This window comes from Pristiophorus japonicus, chromosome 12 (assembly GCF_044704955.1).
Source record: "Pristiophorus japonicus isolate sPriJap1 chromosome 12, sPriJap1.hap1, whole genome shotgun sequence".
NCBI lineage: Eukaryota > Metazoa > Chordata > Chondrichthyes > Pristiophoridae > Pristiophorus > Pristiophorus japonicus.
This window is the reverse complement of record NC_091988.1, coordinates 123,488,546-123,513,154: the sequence shown is the minus strand read 5'-3', so window position 1 is coordinate 123,513,154 and position 24,609 is coordinate 123,488,546. Positions and strand designations below refer to the sequence as shown.

Below are 24,609 nucleotides of genomic sequence, written 5' to 3'. Positions count from 1 at the left end.
CCTAGTCCCTGTTACTATGTGTGTAACTCACTCCCAGTCCCTGTTACTCTGTATGTAACTCACTGCCAGTCCGTGTTACTCTGTGTGTAACTCACTCCCAGTCCCTGTTACGCTGTGTGTAACTCACTCCCAGTCTCTGTTATTCTGTTGTAACTCACTCCCAGTCCCTGTTCCTCTGTGTGTAACTCACTCCCAGTCCCTGTTACTCTGTGTGTAACTCACTCCCACTCACTGTTACGCTGTGTGCAACTCACTCCCAGTCCCTGTTACTCTCTGTGTAACTCACTCCCAGTCCCTGTTAATCTGTGTGTAACGCACTCGCAGTACCTGTTACGCTGTGTGTAACTCACTCCCAGTCTCTGTTATTCTGTTGTAACTCACTCCCAGTCCCTGTTACTCTGTTTATAACTCACTCCCATTCCCTGTTATTCTGTGTGTAACTCACTCCCACTCACTGTTACGCTGTGTGTAACTCACTCCCAGTCCTTGTTGCTCTCTGTGTAACTCACACCCAGTCCCTGTTACTCTGTGTGTAACTCACTCCCAGTCCCTGTTACTCTGTGTGTAACTCAATCCCAGTCCCTGTTACTCTGCGTGTAACTCACTCCCAGTCCCTGTTACTCTGTGTGTTACTCACTCCCAGTCCCTGTTACGCTGTGTGTAACTCACTCCCAGTCTCTGTTATTCTGTTCTAACTGTGTTCTCGGTGTGTAATTCACTCCCAGTCCCTGTTACTCTGTGTGTAACTCACTCCCACTCACTGTTACGCTGTGTGTAACTCACTACCAGTCCCTGTTACTCTGTGTGTAACTCACTCCCAGTCCCTGTTACTCTGTGTGTAACTCACTCCCAGTCCCTGTTACTCTGTGTGTAACTCACTCCCACTCACTGTTACGCTGTGTGCAACTCACTTCCCAGTCCCTGTTACTCTCTGTGTAACTCAGTCCCAGTCCCTGTTACTCTGTGTGTAACGCACTCCCAGTCCCTGTTACGCTGTGTGTAACTCACTCCCAGTCTCTGTTATTCTGTTGTAGCTCACTCCCCGTCCCTGTTACTCTGTGTGTAACTCACTCCCACTCGCTGTTACGCTGTGTGTAACTCACTCCCAGTCCCTGTTACTCTCTGTGTAACTCACTCCCACTCCCTGTTACTCTGTGTGTAACTCACTCCCAGTCCCTGTTACTCTGTGTGTAACTCACTCCCAGTCCCTGTTACTCTGTATGTAACTCACTCCCAGTCCGTGTTACTCTGTGTGTAACTCACTCCCAGTCCCTGTTACTCTGTGTGTAACTCACTCCCAGTCCTGTTACTCTGTGTGTAACTCACTCCCAGTCCCTGTTACGGTGTGTGTAACTCACTCCCAGTCCCTGTTAATCTGCGTATAACTCACTCCCAGTCCTTGTTACTCTGTGTGTAACTCACTCCCAGTCCCTGTTACTCTGTGTGTAACTCACTCCCACTCACTGTTAAGCTATGTGTAACTCACTTCCAGTCCCTGTTACTCTCTGTGTAACTCACTCCCAATCCCTGTTACTCTGTGTGTAATGCACTCCCAGTCTCTGTTATTCTGTTGTAACTCACTCCCGGTCCCTGTTCACAGTGTGTAACTCACTCCCAGTACCTGTTACTCTGTAAGTAACTCACTCCCAGTCCCTGTTACTCTGTGTGTAACTCACTCCCAGTCCCTGTTACTCAATCCGCGTTACTCTGTGTGAAACTCACTCCCAGCCCCTGTTACTCTGTGTGTAACTCACTCCCAGTCCATGTTACTCTGTGTGAAACTCACTCCCAGTCCCTGTTATTCTGTGTGTAATTCATTCCCAGTCCCTGTTACTCTGTGTGTAACTCACTCTCTGTCCCTGTTACTCTGTGTGTAACTCACTCCCAGTCCACGTTACTCTGTGTGTAACTCACTCCCAGTCCCTGTTACTTTGTGTGTAACTCACTCCCACTCTCTGTTGCTCTGTATGTAACTCACTCCCAGTCCCTATCACTCTGCAAGTAACTCACTCCCAGTCCGTGTTGCTCTGTGTATAACTCACTCCCAGTCCCTGTTACTCGGTGTGTAACTCACTCCCACTCACTGTTACGCTGTGTGTAACTCACTCCCAGTCCCTGTTACTCTCTGTGTAACTCACTCCCAGTCGCTGTTACTCTGTATGTAACTCACTCCCAGTTCGTGTTACTCTGTGTGTAACTCACTCCCAGTCCCTGTTACTCTGTGTGTAACTCACTCCCAGTCCTGTTACTCTGTGTGTAACTCACTCGCAGTCCCTGTTACTCTGTGTGTAACTCACTCCCAGTCCCTGTTACTCTGTGTGTAACTCACTCCCAGTCACTGTTACTCTGTGTGTAACTCACTCCCAGTCCCTGTTACTCTGTTTATAACTCACTCCCACTCACTGTTACGCTGTGTGTAACTCACTCACAGCCCCTGTTACTCTCTGTTGTAACTCAATCCCAGTCCCTGTTCTCTGTGTCTAACTCACTCCCAGTCACTGTTACTCTGTGTGTAACTCACTCCCAGTCCGTGTTACTCTGTGTGTAACTCACTCCCAGTCTGTGTTACTCTGTGTGTAACTCACTCCAAGTCCCTGTTACTCTGTGTGTAACTCACTACCAGTCACTGTTACTCTGTGTGTAACTCACTCTAAGTCCCTGTTACTCTGTGTGTAACTCACTCCCAGTCCCTGTTACTCTGTGTGTAACTCACTCCCAGTCCCTGTTACTATGTGTGTAACTCACTCCCAGTCCCTGTTACTCTGTATGTAACTCACTGCCAGTCCGTGTTACTCTGTGTGTAACTCACTCCCAGTCCCTGTTACGCTGTGTGTAACTCACTCCCAGTCCTGTTACTCTGTGTGTAACTCACTCGCAGTCCCTGTTACTCTGTGTGTAACTCACTCCCAGTCCCTGTTACTCTGTGTGTAACTCACTCCCAGTCACTGTTACTCTGTGTGTAACTCACTCCCAGTCCCTGTTACTCTGTTTATAACTCACTCCCACTCACTGTTACGCTGTGTGTAACTCACTCACAGCCCCTGTTACTCTCTGTTGTAACTCAATCCCAGTCCCTGTTCTCTGTGTCTAACTCACTCCCAGTCACTGTTACTCTGTGTGTAACTCACTCCCAGTCCGTGTTAATCTGTGTGTAACTCACTCCCAGTCTGTGTTACTCTGTGTGTAACTCACTCCAAGTCCCTGTTACTCTGTGTGTAACTCACTACCAGTCACTGTTACTCTGTGTGTAACTCACTCTAAGTCCCTGTTACTCTGTGTGTAACTCACTCCCAGTCCCTGTTACTCTGTGTGTAACTCACTCCTAGTCCCTGTTACTATGTGTGTAACTCACTCCCAGTCCCTGTTACTCTGTATGTAACTCACTGCCAGTCCGTGTTACTCTGTGTGTAACTCACTCCCAGTCCCTGTTACGCTGTGTGTAACTCACTCCCAGTCTCTGTTATTCTGTTGTAACTCACTCCCAGTCCCTGTTCCTCTGTGTGTAACTCACTCCCAGTCCCTGTTACTCTGTGTGTAACTCACTCCCACTCACTGTTACGCTGTGTGCAACTCACTCCCAGTCCCTGTTACTCTCTGTGTAACTCACTCCCAGTCCCTGTTAATCTGTGTGTAACGCACTCGCAGTACCTGTTACGCTGTGTGTAACTCACTCCCAGTCTCTGTTATTCTGTTGTAACTCACTCCCAGTCCCTGTTACTCTGTTTATAACTCACTCCCATTCCCTGTTATTCTGTGTGTAACTCACTCCCACTCACTGTTACGCTGTGTGTAACTCACTCCCAGTCCTTGTTGCTCTCTGTGTAACTCACACCCAGTCCCTGTTACTCTGTGTGTAACTCACTCCCAGTCCCTGTTACTCTGTGTGTAACTCAATCCCAGTCCCTGTTACTCTGCGTGTAACTCACTCCCAGTCCCTGTTACTCTGTGTGTTACTCACTCCCAGTCCCTGTTACGCTGTGTGTAACTCACTCCCAGTCTCTGTTATTCTGTTCTAACTGTGTTCTCGGTGTGTAATTCACTCCCAGTCCCTGTTACTCTGTGTGTAACTCACTCCCACTCACTGTTACGCTGTGTGTAACTCACTACCAGTCCCTGTTACTCTGTGTGTAACTCACTCCCAGTCCCTGTTACTCTGTGTGTAACTCACTCCCAGTCCCTGTTACTCTGTGTGTAACTCACTCCCACTCACTGTTACGCTGTGTGCAACTCACTTCCCAGTCCCTGTTACTCTCTGTGTAACTCAGTCCCAGTCCCTGTTACTCTGTGTGTAACGCACTCCCAGTCCCTGTTACGCTGTGTGTAACTCACTCCCAGTCTCTGTTATTCTGTTGTAGCTCACTCCCCGTCCCTGTTACTCTGTGTGTAACTCACTCCCACTCGCTGTTACGCTGTGTGTAACTCACTCCCAGTCCCTGTTACTCTCTGTGTAACTCACTCCCACTCCCTGTTACTCTGTGTGTAACTCACTCCCAGTCCCTGTTACTCTGTGTGTAACTCACTCCCAGTCCCTGTTACTCTGTATGTAACTCACTCCCAGTCCGTGTTACTCTGTGTGTAACTCACTCCCAGTCCCTGTTACTCTGTGTGTAACTCACTCCCAGTCCTGTTACTCTGTGTGTAACTCACTCCCAGTCCCTGTTACGGTGTGTGTAACTCACTCCCAGTCCCTGTTAATCTGCGTATAACTCACTCCCAGTCCTTGTTACTCTGTGTGTAACTCACTCCCAGTCCCTGTTACTCTGTGTGTAACTCACTCCCACTCACTGTTAAGCTATGTGTAACTCACTTCCAGTCCCTGTTACTCTCTGTGTAACTCACTCCCAATCCCTGTTACTCTGTGTGTAATGCACTCCCAGTCTCTGTTATTCTGTTGTAACTCACTCCCGGTCCCTGTTCACAGTGTGTAACTCACTCCCAGTACCTGTTACTCTGTAAGTAACTCACTCCCAGTCCCTGTTACTCTGTGTGTAACTCACTCCCAGTCCCTGTTACTCAATCCGCGTTACTCTGTGTGAAACTCACTCCCAGCCCCTGTTACTCTGTGTGTAACTCACTCCCAGTCCATGTTACTCTGTGTGAAACTCACTCCCAGTCCCTGTTATTCTGTGTGTAATTCATTCCCAGTCCCTGTTACTCTGTGTGTAACTCACTCTCTGTCCCTGTTACTCTGTGTGTAACTCACTCCCAGTCCACGTTACTCTGTGTGTAACTCACTCCCAGTCCCTGTTACTTTGTGTGTAACTCACTCCCACTCTCTGTTGCTCTGTATGTAACTCACTCCCAGTCCCTATCACTCTGCAAGTAACTCACTCCCAGTCCGTGTTGCTCTGTGTATAACTCACTCCCAGTCCCTGTTACTCGGTGTGTAACTCACTCCCACTCACTGTTACGCTGTGTGTAACTCACTCCCAGTCCCTGTTACTCTCTGTGTAACTCACTCCCAGTCGCTGTTACTCTGTATGTAACTCACTCCCAGTTCGTGTTACTCTGTGTGTAACTCACTCCCAGTCCCTGTTACTCTGTGTGTAACTCACTCCCAGTCCTGTTACTCTGTGTGTAACTCACTCGCAGTCCCTGTTACTCTGTGTGTAACTCACTCCCAGTCCCTGTTACTCTGTGTGTAACTCACTCCCAGTCACTGTTACTCTGTGTGTAACTCACTCCCAGTCCCTGTTACTCTGTTTATAACTCACTCCCACTCACTGTTACGCTGTGTGTAACTCACTCACAGCCCCTGTTACTCTCTGTTGTAACTCAATCCCAGTCCCTGTTCTCTGTGTCTAACTCACTCCCAGTCACTGTTACTCTGTGTGTAACTCACTCCCAGTCCGTGTTACTCTGTGTGTAACTCACTCCCAGTCTGTGTTACTCTGTGTGTAACTCACTCCAAGTCCCTGTTACTCTGTGTGTAACTCACTACCAGTCACTGTTACTCTGTGTGTAACTCACTCTAAGTCCCTGTTACTCTGTGTGTAACTCACTCCCAGTCCCTGTTACTCTGTGTGTAACTCACTCCCAGTCCCTGTTACTATGTGTGTAACTCACTCCCAGTCCCTGTTACTCTGTATGTAACTCACTGCCAGTCCGTGTTACTCTGTGTGTAACTCACTCCCAGTCCCTGTTACGCTGTGTGTAACTCACTCCCAGTCTCTGTTATTCTGTTGTAACTCATTCCCACTCGCTGTTACGCTGTGTGTAACTCACTCCCAGTCCCTGTTACTCTGTGTGTAACTCACTCCCACTCACTGTTACGCTGTGTGCAACTCACTCCCAGTCCCTGTTACTCTCTGAGTAACTCACTCCCAGTCCCTGTTAATCTGTGTGTAACGCACTCGCAGTACCTGTTACGCTGTGTGTAACTCACTCCCAGTCTCTGTTATTCTGTTGTAACTCACTCCCAGTCCCTGTTACTCTGTTTATAACTCACTCCCATTCCCTGTTATTCTGTGTGTAACTCACTCCCACTCACTGTTACGCTGTGTGTAACTCACTCCCAGTCCTTGTTGCTCTCTGTGTAACTCACACCCAGTCCCTGTTACTCTGTGTGTAACTCAATCCCAGTCCCTGTTACTCTGCGTGTAACTCACTCCCAGTCCCTGTTACTCTGTGTGTAACTCACTCCCAGTCCCTGTTACGCTGTGTGTAACTCACTCCCAGTCTCTGTTATTCTGTTCTAACTGTGTTCTCGGTGTGTAACTCACACCCAGTCCCTGTTACTCTGTGTGTAACTCAATCCCAGTCCCTGTTACTCTGTGTGTAACTCACTCCCACTCACTGTTACGCTGTGTGTAACTCACTCCCAGTCTCTGTTATTCTGTTGTAGCTCACTCCCGGTCCCTGTTACTCTGTGTGTAACTCACTCCCACTCACTGTTACGCTGTGTGTAACTCACTCCCAGTCCCTGTTACTCTCTGTGTAACTCACTCCCAGTCCCTGTTACTCTGTGTGTAACTCACTCCCAGTCCCTGTTACTCTGTCTGTAACTCACTCCCAGTCCGTGTGACTCTGTGTGTAACTCACTCCCAGTCCCTGTTACTCTGTGTGTAACTCACTCCCAGTCCTCTTACTCTGTGTGTAACTCACTCCCAGTCCCTGTTACGCTGTGTGTAACTCACTCCCAGTCCGTGTTAATCTGCGTATTACTCTCTCCCAGTCCTTGTTACTCTGTGTGTAACTCACTCCCAGTCCCTGTTACTCTGTGTGTAACTCACTACCACTCACTTTTACGCTATGTGTAACTCACTTCCAGTCCCTGTTACTCTCTGTGTAACTCACTCCCAATCCCTGTTACTCTGTGTGTAATGCACTCCCAGTCCCTGTTACGCTGTGTAACTCACTCCCAGTCTCTGTTATTCTGTTGTAACTCACTCCCGGTCCCTGTTCACAGTGTGTAACTCACTCCCAGTCCCTGTTACTCTGTAAGTAACTCACTCCCAGTCCCTGTTAATCTGTGTGTAACTCACTCCCAGTCCCTGTTACTCAGTCCGTGTTACTCTGTGTGAAACTCACTCCCAGCCCCTGTTACTCTGTGTGTAACTCACTCCCAGTCCATGTTACTCTGTGTGAAACTCACTCCCAGTCCCTGTTACTCTGTGTGTAACTCATTCCCAGTCCCTGTTACTCTGTGTGTAACTCACTCTCTGTCCCTGTTACTCTGTGTGTAACTCACTCCCAGTCCACGTTACTCTGTGTGTAACTCACTCCCAGTCCCTGTTACTTTGTGTGTAACTCACTCCCACTCTCTGTTGCTCTGTATGTAACTCACTCCCAGTCCCTATCACTCTGCAAGTAACTCACTCCCAGTCCGTGTTACTCTGTGTATAACTCAATCCCAGTCCCTGTTCTCTGTGTCTAACTCACTCCCAGTCACTGTTACTCTGTGTGTAACTCACTCCCAGTCCGTGTTACTCTGTGTGTAACTCACTCCCAGTCTGTGTTACTCTGTGTGTAACTCACTCCAAGTCCCTGTTACTCTGTGTGTAACTCACTACCAGTCACTGTTACTCTGTGTGTAACTCACTCTAAGTCCCTGTTACTCTGTGTGTAACTCACTCCCAGTCCCTGTTACTATGTGTGTAACTCACTCCCAGTCCCTGTTACTCTGTATGTAACTCACTGCCAGTCCGTGTTACTCTGTGTGTAACTCACTCCCAGTCCCTGTTACGCTGTGTGTAACTCACTCCCAGTCTCTGTTATTCTGTTGTAACTCATTCCCACTCGCTGTTACGCTGTGTGTAACTCACTCCCAGTCCCTGTTACTCTGTGTGTAACTCACTCCCACTCACTGTTACGCTGTGTGCAACTCACTCCCAGTCCCTGTTACTCTCTGAGTAACTCACTCCCAGTCCCTGTTAATCTGTGTGTAACGCACTCGCAGTACCTGTTACGCTGTGTGTAACTCACTCCCAGTCTCTGTTATTCTGTTGTAACTCACTCCCAGTCCCTGTTACTCTGTTTATAACTCACTCCCAGTCCCTGTTACTCTGTGTGTAACTCACTCCCAGTCCCTGTTACTCTGTCTGTAACTCACTCCCAGTCCGTGTGACTCTGTGTGTAACTCACTCCCAGTCCCTGTTACTCTGTGTGTAACTCACTCCCAGTCCTCTTACTCTGTGTGTAACTCACTCCCAGTCCCTGTTACGCTGTGTGTAACTCACTCCCAGTCCGTGTTAATCTGCGTATTACTCTCTCCCAGTCCTTGTTACTCTGTGTGTAACTCACTCCCAGTCCCTGTTACTCTGTGTGTAACTCACTACCACTCACTTTTACGCTATGTGTAACTCACTTCCAGTCCCTGTTACTCTCTGTGTAACTCACTCCCAATCCCTGTTACTCTGTGTGTAATGCACTCCCAGTCCCTGTTACGCTGTGTAACTCACTCCCAGTCTCTGTTATTCTGTTGTAACTCACTCCCGGTCCCTGTTCACAGTGTGTAACTCACTCCCAGTCCCTGTTACTCTGTAAGTAACTCACTCCCAGTCCCTGTTAATCTGTGTGTAACTCACTCCCAGTCCCTGTTACTCAGTCCGTGTTACTCTGTGTGAAACTCACTCCCAGCCCCTGTTACTCTGTGTGTAACTCACTCCCAGTCCATGTTACTCTGTGTGAAACTCACTCCCAGTCCCTGTTACTCTGTGTGTAACTCATTCCCAGTCCCTGTTACTCTGTGTGTAACTCACTCTCTGTCCCTGTTACTCTGTGTGTAACTCACTCCCAGTCCACGTTACTCTGTGTGTAACTCACTCCCAGTCCCTGTTACTTTGTGTGTAACTCACTCCCACTCTCTGTTGCTCTGTATGTAACTCACTCCCAGTCCCTATCACTCTGCAAGTAACTCACTCCCAGTCCGTGTTACTCTGTGTATAACTCAATCCCAGTCCCTGTTCTCTGTGTCTAACTCACTCCCAGTCACTGTTACTCTGTGTGTAACTCACTCCCAGTCCGTGTTACTCTGTGTGTAACTCACTCCCAGTCTGTGTTACTCTGTGTGTAACTCACTCCAAGTCCCTGTTACTCTGTGTGTAACTCACTACCAGTCACTGTTACTCTGTGTGTAACTCACTCTAAGTCCCTGTTACTCTGTGTGTAACTCACTCCCAGTCCCTGTTACTCTGTGTGTAACTCACTCCTAGTCCCTGTTACTATGTGTGTAACTCACTCCCAGTCCCTGTTACTCTGTATGTAACTCACTGCCAGTCCGTGTTACTCTGTGTGTAACTCACTCCCAGTCCCTGTTACGCTGTGTGTAACTCACTCCCAGTCTCTGTTATTCTGTTGTAACTCATTCCCACTCGCTGTTACGCTGTGTGTAACTCACTCCCAGTCCCTGTTACTCTGTGTGTAACTCACTCCCACTCACTGTTACGCTGTGTGCAACTCACTCCCAGTCCCTGTTACTCTCTGAGTAACTCACTCCCAGTCCCTGTTAATCTGTGTGTAACGCACTCGCAGTACCTGTTACGCTGTGTGTAACTCACTCCCAGTCTCTGTTATTCTGTTGTAACTCACTCCCAGTCCCTGTTACTCTGTTTATAACTCACTCCCATTCCCTGTTATTCTGTGTGTAACTCACTCCCACTCACTGTTACGCTGTGTGTAACTCACTCCCAGTCCTTGTTGCCATCTGTGTAACTCACACCCAGTCCCTGTTACTCTGTGTGTAACTCAATCCCAGTCCCTGTTACTATGCGTGTAACTCACTCCCAGTCCCTGTTACTCTGTGTGTAACTCACTCCCAGTCCCTGTTACGCTGTGTGTAACTCACTCCCAGTCTCTGTTATTCTGTTCTAACTGTGTTCTCGGTGTGTAACTCACACCCAGTCCCTGTTACTCTGTGTGTAACTCAATCCCAGTCCCTGTTACTTTGTGTGTAACTCACTCCCACTCTCTGTTGCTCTGTATGTAACTCACTCCCAGTCCCTATCACTCTGCAAGTAACTCACTCCCAGTCCGTGTTACTCTGTGTATAACTCACTCCCAGTCCCTGTTACTCTGTGTTTAAATCACTCCAAGTCCCTGTTACGCTGTGTGTAACTCACTCCCAGTCCCTGTTACTCTGTGTGTAACTCACTCCCAGTCCCTGTTACTCTATGTGTAACTCACTCCCAGTCTCTGTTACTCTGTGTATAACTCACTCCAAGTCCCTGTTACTCTGTGTGTAACTCACTCCCAGTCCCTGTTGCTTTGTGTAACACAATCCCGGTCCCTGTTGTTTTGTGTAACTCACTCCCGGTCCCTGTTACTCTGCGTGTAACTCACTCCCAGTCCGTGTTACTCTGTGTGTAACTCACTCAAAGTCCCTGTTACTCTGTGTAACTCACTCCCAGTCCTTGTTAATCTGTGTGTAACTCACTCCCAGTCCCTGTTACTCTGTTTGTAACTCACTCCCAGTCTGTATTACTCTGTGTGTATCTCACTCCCAGAATCTGTTATCTCTGTATGTCACTCACTCCCAGTCCCTGTTACTCTGTATGTAACTCACTCCCAGTCCCTGTTAATCTGTGTGTAACTCAATCGTAGTCCCTCTTACTCTGTGTGTAACTCACTCGCAGCCCGTGTTAATCTGTGTGTAATTTACTCCCAGTCCCTGTTACTCTGTGTGTAACTCACTCCCAGTCCGTTACTCTGTGTAACTCACTCTCAGTTCTTGTTACTCGGTGTGTAACTCACTCGTAGTCCCTGTTACTCTGTGTGTAACTCACTCCCAGTCCGTATTAATCTGTGTGTAACTCACTCCCAGTCCCTGTTATTCTGTGTGTACCTCACTCCCAGTCCCTGTTACTCTATGTGTAACTCACTCCCAGTCCGTGTTAATCTGTGTGTAACTCACTCCCAGTCCCCTTTACTCTGTGTGTAACTCACACCCAGTGCCTGTTACTCTGTGTGTATCTCACTCCCAGACTCTGTTACTCTGTATGTTAGTCACTCCCAGTCCCTGTTACCCTGTATGTAACTCACTCCCAGTCCGTGTTACGCTGTGTGTAACTCACTCCCAGTCCCTGTTACTCTGTGTGTAACTCACTCCCAATCCCTGTTATGCTGTGTGTACCTCACTCCCAGTCCCTGTTACTCTATGTGTAACTCACTCCCAGTCCCTGTTACTCTGTGTAACTCACTCCCAGTCTTTGTTACTCTGTGTGTAACTCACTCGTAGTCCCTGTTACTCTGTGTGTAACTCACTCCCAGTCTGTATTACTCTGTGTGTATCTCACTTCCAGACTCTGTTATCTCTGTATGTGACTCACTCCCAGTCCCTGTTACTCTGTATGTAACTCACTCCCAGTCCGTGTTACTCTGTGTGTAACTCACTCCCAGTCCCTGTTACTCTGTGTGTAACTCACTCAAAGTCTCTGTTATTCTGTTGTAACTCACTCCCGGTCCCTGTTCACAGTGTGTAACTCACTCCCAGTCCCTGTTACTCTGTAAGTAACTCACTCCCAGTCCCTGTTAATCTGTGTGTAACTCACTCCCAGTCCCTGTTACTCAGTCCGTGTTACTCTGTGTGAAACTCACTCCCAGCCCCTGTTACTCTGTGTGTAACTCACTCCCAGTCCATGTTACTCTGTGTGAAACTCACTCCCAGTCCCTGTTACTCTGTGTGTAACTCATTCCCAGTCCCTGTTACTCTGTGTGTAACTCACTCTCTGTCCCTGTTACTCTGTGTGTAACTCACTCCCAGTCCACGTTACTCTGTGTGTAACTCACTCCCAGTCCCTGTTACTTTGTGTGTAACTCACTCCCACTCTCTGTTGCTCTGTATGTAACTCACTCCCAGTCCCTATCACTCTGCAAGTAACTCACTCCCAGTCCGTGTTACTCTGTGTATAACTCACTCCCAGTCCCTGTTACTCTGTGTTTAAATCACTCCAAGTCCCTGTTACGCTGTGTGTAACTCACTCCCAGTCCCTGTTACTCTGTGTGTAACTCACTCCCAGTCCCTGTTACTCTATGTGTAACTCACTCCCAGTCTCTGTTACTCTGTGTATAACTCACTCCAAGTCCCTGTTACTCTGTGTGTAACTCACTCCCAGTCCCTGTTGCTTTGTGTAACACAATCCCGGTCCCTGTTGTTTTGCGTAACTCACTCCCGGTCCCTGTTACTCTGCGTGTAACTCACTCCCAGTCCGTGTTACTCTGTGTGTAACTCACTCAAAGTCCCTGTTACTCTGTGTAACTCACTCCCAGTCCTTGTTAATCTGTGTGTAACTCACTCCCAGTCCCTGTTACTCTGTTTGTAACTCACTCCCAGTCTGTATTACTCTGTGTGTATCTCACTCCCAGAATCTGTTATCTCTGTATGTCACTCACTCCCAGTCCCTGTTACTCTGTATGTAACTCACTCCCAGTCCCTGTTAATCTGTGTGTAACTCAATCGTAGTCCCTCTTACTCTGTGTGTAACTCACTCGCAGTCCGTGTTAATCTGTGTGTAATTTACTCCCAGTCCCTGTTACTCTGTGTGTAACTCACTCCCAGTCCGTTACTCTGTGTAACTCACTCCCAGTTCTTGTTACTCGGTGTGTAACTCACTCGTAGTCCCTGTTATTCTGTGTGTACCTCACTCCCAGTCCCTGTTACTCTATGTGTAACTCACACCCAGTGCCTGTTACTCTATGTGTATCTCACTCCCAGACTCTGTTACTCTGTATGTTAGTCACTCCCAGTCCCTGTTACCCTGTATGTAACTCACTCCCAGTCCGTGTTACGCTGTGTGTAACTCACTCCCAGTCCCTGTTACTCTGTGTGTAACTCACTCCCAATCCCTGTTATGCTGTGTGTACCTCACTCCCAGTCCCTGTTACTCTATGTGTAACTCACTCCCAGTCCCTGTTACTCTGTGTAACTCACTCCCAGTCTTTGTTACTCTGTGTGTAACTCACTCGTAGTCCCTGTTACTCTGTGTGTAACTCACTCCCAGTCTGTATTACTCTGTGTGTATCTCACTTCCAGACTCTGTTATCTCTGTATGTGACTCACTCCCAGTCCCTGTTACTCTGTATGTAACTCACTCCCAGTCCGTGTTACTCTGTGTGTAACTCACTCCCAGTCCCTGTTACTCTGTGTGTAACTCACTCAAAGTCTCTGTTACTCTGTGTGTAACTCACTCCCAGTCTCTGTTACTCTGTGTGTAACTCACTCAAAGTCGCTGTTACTCTGTGTGTAACTCACTCCCAGTCTCTGTTACTCTGTGTGTAACCTACGCCCAGTCCCTGTTACTCTGTGTGGAACTCACTCCCAGTCACTGTTACTCACTGTGTAACTCACTCCCAGTCCCTGTTATTCTGTGTGTACCTCACTCCCAGTCCCTGTTACTCTATGTGTAACTCACTCCCAGTCCCTGTTACTCTGTGTAACTCACTCCCAGTCCTTGTTACTCTGTGTGTAACTCACTCCCAGTCCCTGTTACTCTGTGTGTAACTCACTCCCAGTCCGTGTTAATCTGTGTGTAACTCACTCCCAGTCCCCTTTACTCTGTGTGTAACTCACTCCCAGTGCCTGTTACTCTGTGGGTATCTCACTCCCAGACTCTGTTACTCTGTCTGTACGTCACTCCCAGTCCCTGTTACCCTGTATGTAACTCACTCCCAGTCCGTGTTACTCTGTGTGTAACTCACTCCCAGTCCCTGTTACTCTGTGTGTAACTCACTCCCAGTCCCTGTTATTCTGTGTGTACCTCACTCCCAGTCCCTGTTACTCTATGTGTAACTCACTCCCAGTCCCTGTTACTCTGTGTAACTCACTCCCAGTCCTTGTTACTCTGTGTGTAACTCACGCGTAGTCCCTGTTACTCTGTGTGTAACTCACTCCCAGTCCGTGTTAATCTGTGTGTAACTCACTCCCAGTCCCTGTTACTCTGCATGTAACTCACTCCCAGTCCGTGTTACTCTGTGTGTCACTCACTCAAAGTCCCTGTTACTCTGTGTGTAACTCACTCCCAGTCTCTGTTACTCTGTGTGTAACTCACGCCCAGTCCCTGTTACTCTGTGTGGAACTCACTCCCAGTCACTGTTACTCTCTGTGTAACTCACTCTCAGTCCCTGTTACTGTGTGTAACTACTCCCAGTCCCTGTTACTCTGTGTAACTCACTTCCAGTCCCTGTTACTCTGTGTGTAACTCACTTCCAGTTCGTGTTACTCTGTGTCTAACTCACTCTCTGTCTGTGTTACTCTGTGTTTAACTCACTCCAAGTCCCTGTTACTCTGTGTGTAACTCACTTCCAGTCACTGTTACTCTGTGTGTAACTTACTCCCAATCCGTGTTACTCTGTGTGTAACTCACTCCCAGTCCCTGTTACTCTGTGTGTAACTCACTCCCAGTCCGTGTTAATCTGTGTGTAACTCACTCCCAGTCCCCTTTACTCTGTGTGTAACTCACTCCCAGTGCCTGTTACTCTGTGTGTATCTCACTCCCAGACTCTGTTACTCTGTCTGTAAGTCACTCCCAGTCCCTGTTACCCTGTATGTAACTCACTCCCAGTCCCTGTTACTCTGTGTGTAACTCACTCCCAGTCCCTGTTATTCTGTGTGTACCTCACTCCCAGTCCCTGTTACTCTATGTGTAACTCACTCCCAGTCCCTGTTACTCTGTGTAACTCACTCCCAGTCCTTGTTACTCTGTGTGTAACTCACTCGTAGTCCCTGTTACTCTGTGTGTAACTCACTCCCAGTCCGTGTTAATCTGTGTGTAACTCACTCCCAGTCCCTGTTACTCTGTTTGTAACTCACTCCCAGTCTGTATTACTCTGTGTGTATCTCACTCCCAGACTCTGTTATCTCTGTATGTGACTCACTCCCAGTCCCTCTTACTCTGTATGTAACTCACTCCCAGTCCGTGTTACTCTGTGTGTAACTCACTCAAAGTCCCTGTTACTCTGTGTGCAACTCACTCCCAGTCTCTGTTACTCTGTGTGTAACTCACGCCCAGTCCCTGTTACTCTGTGTGGAACTCACTCCCAGTCACTGTTACTCTCTGTGTAACTCACTCTCTGTCTGTGTTACTCTGTGTTTAACTCACTCCAAGTCCCTGTTACTCTGTGTGTAACTCACTTCCAGTCACTGTTACTCTGTGTGTAACTTACTCCCAGTCCGTGTTACTCTGTGTGTAACTCACTCCCAGTCCGTGTTAATCTGTGTGTAACTCACTCAAAGTCCCTGTTACTCTGTGTGTAACTCACTCCCAGTCCCTGTTATTCTGTGTGTACCTCACTCCCAGTCCCTGTTACTCTATGTGTAACTCACTCCCTGTCCCTGTTACTCTGTGTAACTCACTCCCAGTCCTTGTTACTCTGTGTGTAACTCACTCGTAGTCCCTGTTACTCTGTGTGTAACTCACTCCCAGTCCGTGTTAATCTGTGTGTAACTCACTCCCAGTCCCTGTTACTCTGTTTGTAACTCACTCCTAGTCTGTATTACTCTGTGTGTATCTCACTCCCAGACTCTGTTATCTCTGTATGTGACTCACTCCCAGTCCCTCTTACTCTGTATGTAACTCACTCCCAGTCCGTGTTACTCTGTGTGTAACTCACTCAAAGTCCCTGTTACTCTGTGTGTAACTCACTCCCAGTCTCTGTTACTCTGTGTGTAACTCACGCCCAGTCCCTGTTACTCTGTGTGGAACTCACTCCCAGTCACTGTTACTCTCTGTGTAACTCACTCTCAGTCCCTGTTACTGTGTGTAACTCACTCCCAGTCCCTGTTACTCTGTGTAACTCACTTCCAGTCCCTGTTACTCTGTGTGTAACTCACTTCCAGTCCGTGTTACTCTGTGTCTAACTCACTCTCTGTCTGTGTTACTCTGTGTTTAACTCACTCCAAGTCCCTGTTACTCTGTGTGTAACTCACTTCCAGTCACTGTTACTCTGTGTGTAACTTACTCCCAGTCCGTGTTACTCTGTGTGTAACTCACTCCCAGTCCGTGTTAATCTGTGTGTAACTCACTCCCAGTCCCTGTTACTCTGTTTGTAACTCACTCCCAGTCTGTATTACTCTGTGTGTATCTCACTCCCAGACACTGTTATCTCTGTATGTGACTCACTCCCAGTCCCTGTTACTCTGTATGTAAATCACTCCCAGTCCGTGTTACTCTGTGTGTAACTCACTCAAAGTCCCTGTTACTCTGTGTGTAACTCACTCCCAGTCTCTGTTACTCTGTGTGTAACTCACGCCCAGTCCCTGTTACTCTGTGTGGAACTCACTCCCAGTCACTGTTACTCTCTGTGTAACTCACTCTCAGTCCCTGTTACTGTGTGTAACTCACTCCCAGTCCCTGTTACTCTGTGTAACTCACTTCCAGTCCCTGTTACTCTGTGTGTAACTCACTTCCAGTCCGTGTTACTCTGTGTCTAACTCACTCTCTGTCTGTGTTACTCTGTATTTAACTCACTCCAAGTCCCTGTTACTCTGTGTGTAACTCACTTCCAGTCACTGTTACTCTGTGTGTAACTTACTCCCAGTCCGTGTTACTCTGTGTGTAACTCACTCGTAGTCCCTGTTACTCTGTGTGTAACTCACTCCCAGTCCGTGTTACTCTGTGTGAAACTCACTCCCAGTCTCTGTTACTCTGTGTGTAACTCACTCCCAGTTCCTGTTATTCTGTTGTAACTCACTCCCAGTCCCTGTTAATCTGTGTGTAACTCACTCCCAGTCCCTGTTACTCTGTGTGAAACTCACTCCCAGTCTTTGTTACTCTGTGTGTAATTCACTCCCAGTCTCTGTTACTCTGTGTGTTGCTCATTCCCACTCACTGATACTCTGTGTTTGGTCATGTTGTGTAATACCTTTCAGGGGGGAGGTACATTCATGGCCACATCCATTGCTGCAACATTTCTCATCCCCTGGGCAGTCTCTGTCGGCTGTGCATAATTCTGCACACACTCCAATAGGTGTCTTAGGGCACATCCCGGGCTTATCTGTGGAAACAAAACACATGAGAGATAGGGCTGGGTCAGAGTGTGCAATATAAAATGAACCATCGCATTTCCTTCTCTGATCCCCATCGTGTGTCGGGCCGGTCCCTGAGACTCTCTGTCACAACATAGTCCCTGTACTCGCTGCCAAACCCCTTTACTCTTGTGGTAACTCACTGCGAGTCTTTATTACCCTCTGTCTGCATCAGTGTTAAACCATGTTACTCTTTCATTAACTCACCGCCAGTTTTGGTTATTCTCTGTGTCACTAACTGTCACTCACTGTCACTCGCTGTATAATACATTCACAATTCAGGTCACTTTTCTTTCTTCATTATGGGTTGTGGGCATCGCTGGCAAGGCCAGCATTGCTCTTGTCCTTCTAGGTGGTAGAGGTCGCGGGTTTGGGAGGTGCTGCCGAAGAAGCCTTGGCGAGTTGCTGCAGTGCATCCTGTAGATGGTACACACTGCAGCCACGGTGCGCCAGCGGTGGAGGGAGTGAATGTTGAAGGTGGTGGATGGGGTGCCAATCAAGCGACTGCTTTGTCCTGGATGTTGTCGAGCTTCTCAAGTGTTGTTGGAGCTGCACTCACCCAGGCAAGTGGAGATTATTCCATCACACTCCTGACTTGTGCCTTGTAGATGGTGGAAAGGCTTTGGGGAGTCAGGAGGTGAGACACTCCCTGCAGAATACCCAGCACCTGACCCGCTCTTGTAGCCACAGTATTTATGTGGCTGGTCCAGTTAAGTTTCTGGTTAATGGTGACCCTCAGGATGTTGATGGTGGGAGATTCGGCGATGGTAATGCTGTTGAATATCAAGGGTCAGTGGTTAGACTCTCGATTGTTGGAGATGGTCATTGCCTGGCACTTGTGTGGTGTGAATGTTACTTGCCACTTATCAGCCCAAGCCTGAATGTTGCCCAGGTCTTGCTGCATGCGGGTATGGACTGCTCCATTATCTGAGGAGTTGTGAATGGAACTGAATACTGTGCGATCATCAGCGAACATCCCCACTTATGACCTTATGATGGAGGGAAGGTCATTGATGAAGCAGCTGAAGATGGTTGGGCCCAGGACACTGTCCTGAGGAACTCCTGCAGCGATGTCCTGGGGCTGTGATGATTGACCTCCAACCACCACAACCATCTTCCTTTGTGCTAGGTATGACTCCAGCCAGTGGAGAGTTTTCCCCCTGATTCCCACTGACTTCAGTTTTACTGGGGCTCCTTGATGCCACACTCGGTCAAATGCTGCCTTGAAGTCGAGGGCAGTCACTCTCATTGCACCTCTGAAATTCAGCTCTTTTGTCCATGTTTGGACCAAGGCTGTAATGAGGTCTAGAGCCAAGTGGTCCTGGCAGAACCCAGACTGAGCATTGGTGGGCAAGATATTGGGGTCTTCAGCATGACAGCCGGGATGTTGTGGGGGCCAATAGCCTTTGCTGTATCCAGTGCACTCAGCCGTTTCTTGATATCACGTGGAGTGAATTGAATCGGCTGAAGACTGGCTTCTGTGATGGTGGGGACCTCTGGGGGAGGCCGATATGGATCATCCACTCGGCACTTCTTGCGGAAGGTGGTTGTAAATGTTTCAGCCTTGTCTTTTGCACTCACATGCTGGGCTCCGCCATCATTGAGGATGGGGTTATTCATGGAGCCTCCTGCTCCCGTTAGTTGTTTAATGGTCCACCACCATTCATGACTGGATGTGGCAGGACTACAGAGCTTTGATCTGATCCGTTGATTGTGGGATCACTTAGCTCTGTCTATAGCATGCTGCTGCCGCTGTTTAACATGCATGTAGTCCTGTGTTGCAGCTTCCCCAGGCTGGCACCTCATTTTTAGGTACACCTGGTGCTGCTTCTGGCATGCTCTTCTGCATTCCTCATTGAACCAGGATTGGTCCCCGGGCTTGATGGTAATGGTAGAGTGAGGGATATGCCGAGCCATGAGGTTACAGATTGTGGTGGAATACAATTCTGCTGCTGCTGATGGCCCACAGTGTCTCATGGATGCCCACTTCTGAGCTGCTAGATCTGTTCAGAATCTATCCCATTCAGCACGATGGTAGTGTCACACAACACGATGGAGGGTGTCCTCAGTGTGAAGACAGGACTTTGTCTCCACAAGGACTGTGCATTGGTCACTGCTACCAATATGGTCATGGACAGATGCATCTGCGACAGGTAGATTGGTGAGGTCTAGGTTAAGTAGGTTATTTCCTTGTGTTGGTTCTCTCACCACCTGCCGCAGGCCCTATCTGGCAGCTCTATCCTTCAGGTCTCGGCCAGCTCAGTCAGTCGTGGTGCTACCGAGACACTCTTGATGATGGACATTGAAGTCCCCCACCCAGAGTACATTCTGGGCCCGTGCTACCCTCGGTGTTTCTTCCAAGTGGTGTTCACCATGGAGGAGTACTGATTCATCAGCTGAGGGAGGGCAGTAGGTGGTAATCAGCAGGAGGTTGCCTTGCCCATGTTTGACCTGAAGCCATGAGACTCCATGGGGTCCAGAGTCAATGTTGAGGACTCCCAGGGCTACTTCCCCCCAACAGTATACCACTGTGCTGCCACCCCTGGAGGATCTGTCCTGACGGTGGGACCGGATGGTGAGGGAGGAGTCTGGGACATTGGCTGAAAGGTATGATGCTGTGAGTATTACTGCGTCAGGCTGTTTGTTGCTTAACTAGTTGGTGTGACAGTTGTCCTAATTTTGGCAGGTCCCCAGATGTTGGTGCAGACGACTTTGCCGGGTCGCCTGGGCTGTTGTCGTGTCTGTACCCAGTGCCGAGGTCGATACTGGGTGCTCCATCTGGGTTTATTCTTATTATTGTTTCTCGCAGCAATTTGTTACAACTGAGGGTCTCGCTGGACCATTTCAGAGGGCAGTTAAGAGTCAATCACATTGCTGTGGGTCTGGAGTAACATAGAGGCCAGAATGCACTAAAGGTGGGGTTTGCCCAGAATCCCGTAGTATAGAGGTCATCATTATTGACACTAGATTTTGGTTCATGAAATGAGGGGGTTGTCTTATTGCCTTATGAAGAAAAGTTGAGCAGGTTGGTCCTATATTCATTAAGTTTAGAAGAATGAAAGGTGATCATATTGAAACATATAAGGTTCTGAGGGGGCTTGACAGGGTAGAGGCAGAGAGGATGTTTCCCCTCGTGGGATAATCTAGAACGAAGGGGCATAGTTCCAGAATAAGGGGGCACCCATTAAAAACGGAGATGAGGAGGAATCTCAGAGGGTCGTGAAAATTAGAATTCTCTACCCAAGAGAGAGCTGTGGAAGTTAGATCAGTGAGAATATTTGAGGTGGAGATAGACAGATTTTTGTACGATAGGGGAGTCAAGGTTTATGGGGAGTGGGCAGGAAAGTGGAGTAGACGCCAAGATTTGAGGCCAAGATCAGGCATGAAGTTATTAAATGGCGGAGCAGGTGCGAGGGGCTGAACGGCGGACTCCTGCTCCTATTTCTTATGTTCCATGTTACTCTGTGTGTAACTCACTCCCAGTCCCTGTTACTCTGTGTGTAACTCACTCCCAGTCCCTGTTACTCTGTGTGTAACTCACTCCCAGTCCCTGTTACTCTGTGTGTAACTCACTCCCAGTCCCTGTTACTCTGTGTGTAACTCACTCCCAGTCCCTGTTACTCTGTGTGTAACTCACTCCCAGTCCCTGTTACTCTGTGTGTAACTCACTCCCAGTCCCTGTTACTCCGTGTGTAACTCACTCCCAGTCCCTGTTACTCTGTGTGTAACTCACTCCCAGTCCCTGTTACTCTGTGTGTAACTCACTCCCAGTCCCTGTTACTCTGTGTGTAACTCACTCCAAGTCCCTGTTACGCTGTGTGTAACTCACTCCCAGTCCCTGTTACGCTGTGTGTAACTCACTCCCAGTCCCTGTTACGCTGTGTGTAACTCACTCCCAGTCCCTGTTACGCTGTGTGTAACTCACTCCCAGTCCCTGTTACGCTGTGTGTAACTCACTCCCAGTCCCTGTTACGCTGTGTGTAACTCACTCCCAGTCCCTGTTACTCTGTGTGTAACTCACTCCCAGTCCCTGTTACTCTGTGTGTAACTCACTCCCAGTCCCTGTTACTCTGTGTATAACTCACTCCAAGTCCCTGTTACTCTGTGTGTAACTCACTCCCAGTCCCTGTTATTCTGTGTGTAACTCACTCCAAGTCCCTGTTACGCTGTGTGTAACTCACTCCCAGTCCCTGTTACTCTGTGTGTAACTCACTCCAAGTCCCTGTTACGCTGTGTGTAACTCACTCCCAGTCCCTGTTACTCTGTGTGTAACTCACTCCCAGTCCCTGTTACTCTGTGTATAACTCACTCCAAGTCCCTGTTACTCTGTGTGTAACTCACTCCCAGTCCCTGTTGCTTTGTGTAACACAATCCCGGTCCCTGTTGCTTTGTGTAACTCACTCCCGGTCCCTGTTACTCTGCGTGTAACTCACTCCCAGTCCGTGTTACTCTGTGTGTAAGACACTCCCAGTCTCTGTTATTCTGTTGTTACTCACTCCCAGTCCCTGTTACTCTGTGTAACTCACTCCCAGTCGCTGTTACTCTGTGTGTAACTCACTCCCAGTCCCTGTTAATCTGTGTGTAACTCAATCGTAGTCCCTGTTACTCTGTGTGTAACTCACTCGCAGTCCGTGTTAATCTGTGTGTAATTTACTCCCAGTCCCTGTTACTCTGTGTGTAACTCACTCCCAGTCCGTTACTCTGTGTGTAACTCACTCCCAGTCCCTGTTACTCTGTGTAACTCACTCCCAGTCCTTGTTACTCTGTGTGTAACTCACTCGTAGTCCCTGTTACTCTGTGTGTAACTCACTCCCAGTCCGTGTTAATCTGTGTGTAACTCACTCCCAGTCCCTGTTACTCTGTTTGTAACTCACTCCCAGTCTGTATTACTCTGTGTGTATCTCACTCCCAGACTCTGTTATCTCTGTATGTGACTCACTCCCAGTCCCTCTTACTCTGTATGTAACTCACTCCCAGTCCGTGTTACTCTGTGTGTAACTCACTCAAAGTCCCTGTTACTCTGTGTGCAACTCACTCCCAGTCTCTGTTACTCTGTGTGTAACTCACGCCCAGTCCCTGTTACTCTGTGTGGAACTCACTCCCAGTCACTGTTACTCTCTGTGTAACTCACTCTCTGTCTGTGTTACTCTGTGTTTAACTCACTCCAAGTCCCTGTTACTCTGTGTGTAACTCACTTCCAGTCACTGTTACTCTGTGTGTAACTTACTCCCAGTCCGTGTTACTCTGTGTGTAACTCACTCCCAGTCCGTGTTAATCTGTGTGTAACTCACTCAAAGTCCCTGTTACTCTGTGTGTAACTCACTCCCAGTCCCTGTTATTCTGTGTGTACCTCACTCCCAGTCCCTGTTACTCTATGTGTAACTCACTCCCTGTCCCTGTTACTCTGTGTAACTCACTCCCAGTCCTTGTTACTCTGTGTGTAACTCACTCGTAGTCCCTGTTACTCTGTGTGTAACTCACTCCCAGTCCGTGTTAATCTGTGTGTAACTCACTCCCAGTCCCTGTTACTCTGTTTGTAACTCACTCCTAGTCTGTATTACTCTGTGTGTATCTCACTCCCAGACTCTGTTATCTCTGTATGTGACTCACTCCCAGTCCCTCTTACTCTGTATGTAACTCACTCCCAGTCCGTGTTACTCTGTGTGTAACTCACTCAAAGTCCCTGTTACTCTGTGTGTAACTCACTCCCAGTCTCTGTTACTCTGTGTGTAACTCACGCCCAGTCCCTGTTACTCTGTGTGGAACTCACTCCCAGTCACTGTTACTCTCTGTGTAACTCACTCTCAGTCCCTGTTACTGTGTGTAACTCACTCCCAGTCCCTGTTACTCTGTGTAACTCACTTCCAGTCCCTGTTACTCTGTGTGTAACTCACTTCCAGTCCGTGTTACTCTGTGTCTAACTCACTCTCTGTCTGTGTTACTCTGTGTTTAACTCACTCCAAGTCCCTGTTACTCTGTGTGTAACTCACTTCCAGTCACTGTTACTCTGTGTGTAACTTACTCCCAGTCCGTGTTACTCTGTGTGTAACTCACTCCCAGTCCGTGTTAATCTGTGTGTAACTCACTCCCAGTCCCTGTTACTCTGTTTGTAACTCACTCCCAGTCTGTATTACTCTGTGTGTATCTCACTCCCAGACACTGTTATCTCTGTATGTGACTCACTCCCAGTCCCTGTTACTCTGTATGTAAATCACTCCCAGTCCGTGTTACTCTGTGTGTAACTCACTCAAAGTCCCTGTTACTCTGTGTGTAACTCACTCCCAGTCTCTGTTACTCTGTGTGTAACTCACGCCCAGTCCCTGTTACTCTGTGTGGAACTCACTCCCAGTCACTGTTACTCTCTGTGTAACTCACTCTCAGTCCCTGTTACTGTGTGTAACTCACTCCCAGTCCCTGTTACTCTGTGTAACTCACTTCCAGTCCCTGTTACTCTGTGTGTAACTCACTTCCAGTCCGTGTTACTCTGTGTCTAACTCACTCTCTGTCTGTGTTACTCTGTATTTAACTCACTCCAAGTCCCTGTTACTCTGTGTGTAACTCACTTCCAGTCACTGTTACTCTGTGTGTAACTTACTCCCAGTCCGTGTTACTCTGTGTGTAACTCACTCGTAGTCCCTGTTACTCTGTGTGTAACTCACTCCCAGTCCGTGTTACTCTGTGTGAAACTCACTCCCAGTCTCTGTTACTCTGTGTGTAACTCACTCCCAGTTCCTGTTATTCTGTTGTAACTCACTCCCAGTCCCTGTTAATCTGTGTGTAACTCACTCCCAGTCCCTGTTACTCTGTGTGAAACTCACTCCCAGTCTTTGTTACTCTGTGTGTAATTCACTCCCAGTCTCTGTTACTCTGTGTGTTGCTCATTCCCACTCACTGATACTCTGTGTTTGGTCATGTTGTGTAATACCTTTCAGGGGGGAGGTACATTCATGGCCACATCCATTGCTGCAACATTTCTCATCCCCTGGGCAGTCTCTGTCGGCTGTGCATAATTCTGCACACACTCCAATAGGTGTCTTAGGGCACATCCCGGGCTTATCTGTGGAAACAAAACACATGAGAGATAGGGCTGGGTCAGAGTGTGCAATATAAAATGAACCATCGCATTTCCTTCTCTGATCCCCATCGTGTGT

The 24,609-nt window shown here is 48.3% G+C and overlaps 1 protein-coding gene across 3 annotated transcripts in view; it reads right to left on the bottom strand.

The window, feature by feature from the left end:
• The window catches only part of wfdc2 (WAP four-disulfide core domain 2), a 239,880-nt gene that overhangs the window by 101,383 nt on the left and 113,888 nt on the right, over positions 1–24,609 (bottom strand). For all 3 annotated transcript variants that reach the window (XM_070894986.1, XM_070894983.1, XM_070894984.1), the window contains exons 3-4: positions 24,384–24,515; positions 17,296–17,427 (exon numbers count right to left, since the gene is read on the bottom strand). In XM_070894986.1, coding sequence (XP_070751087.1) covers positions 17,296–17,427; positions 24,384–24,515 — 264 coding nt within the window. The remainder of the gene's footprint in view (positions 1–17,295; positions 17,428–24,383; positions 24,516–24,609) is intronic.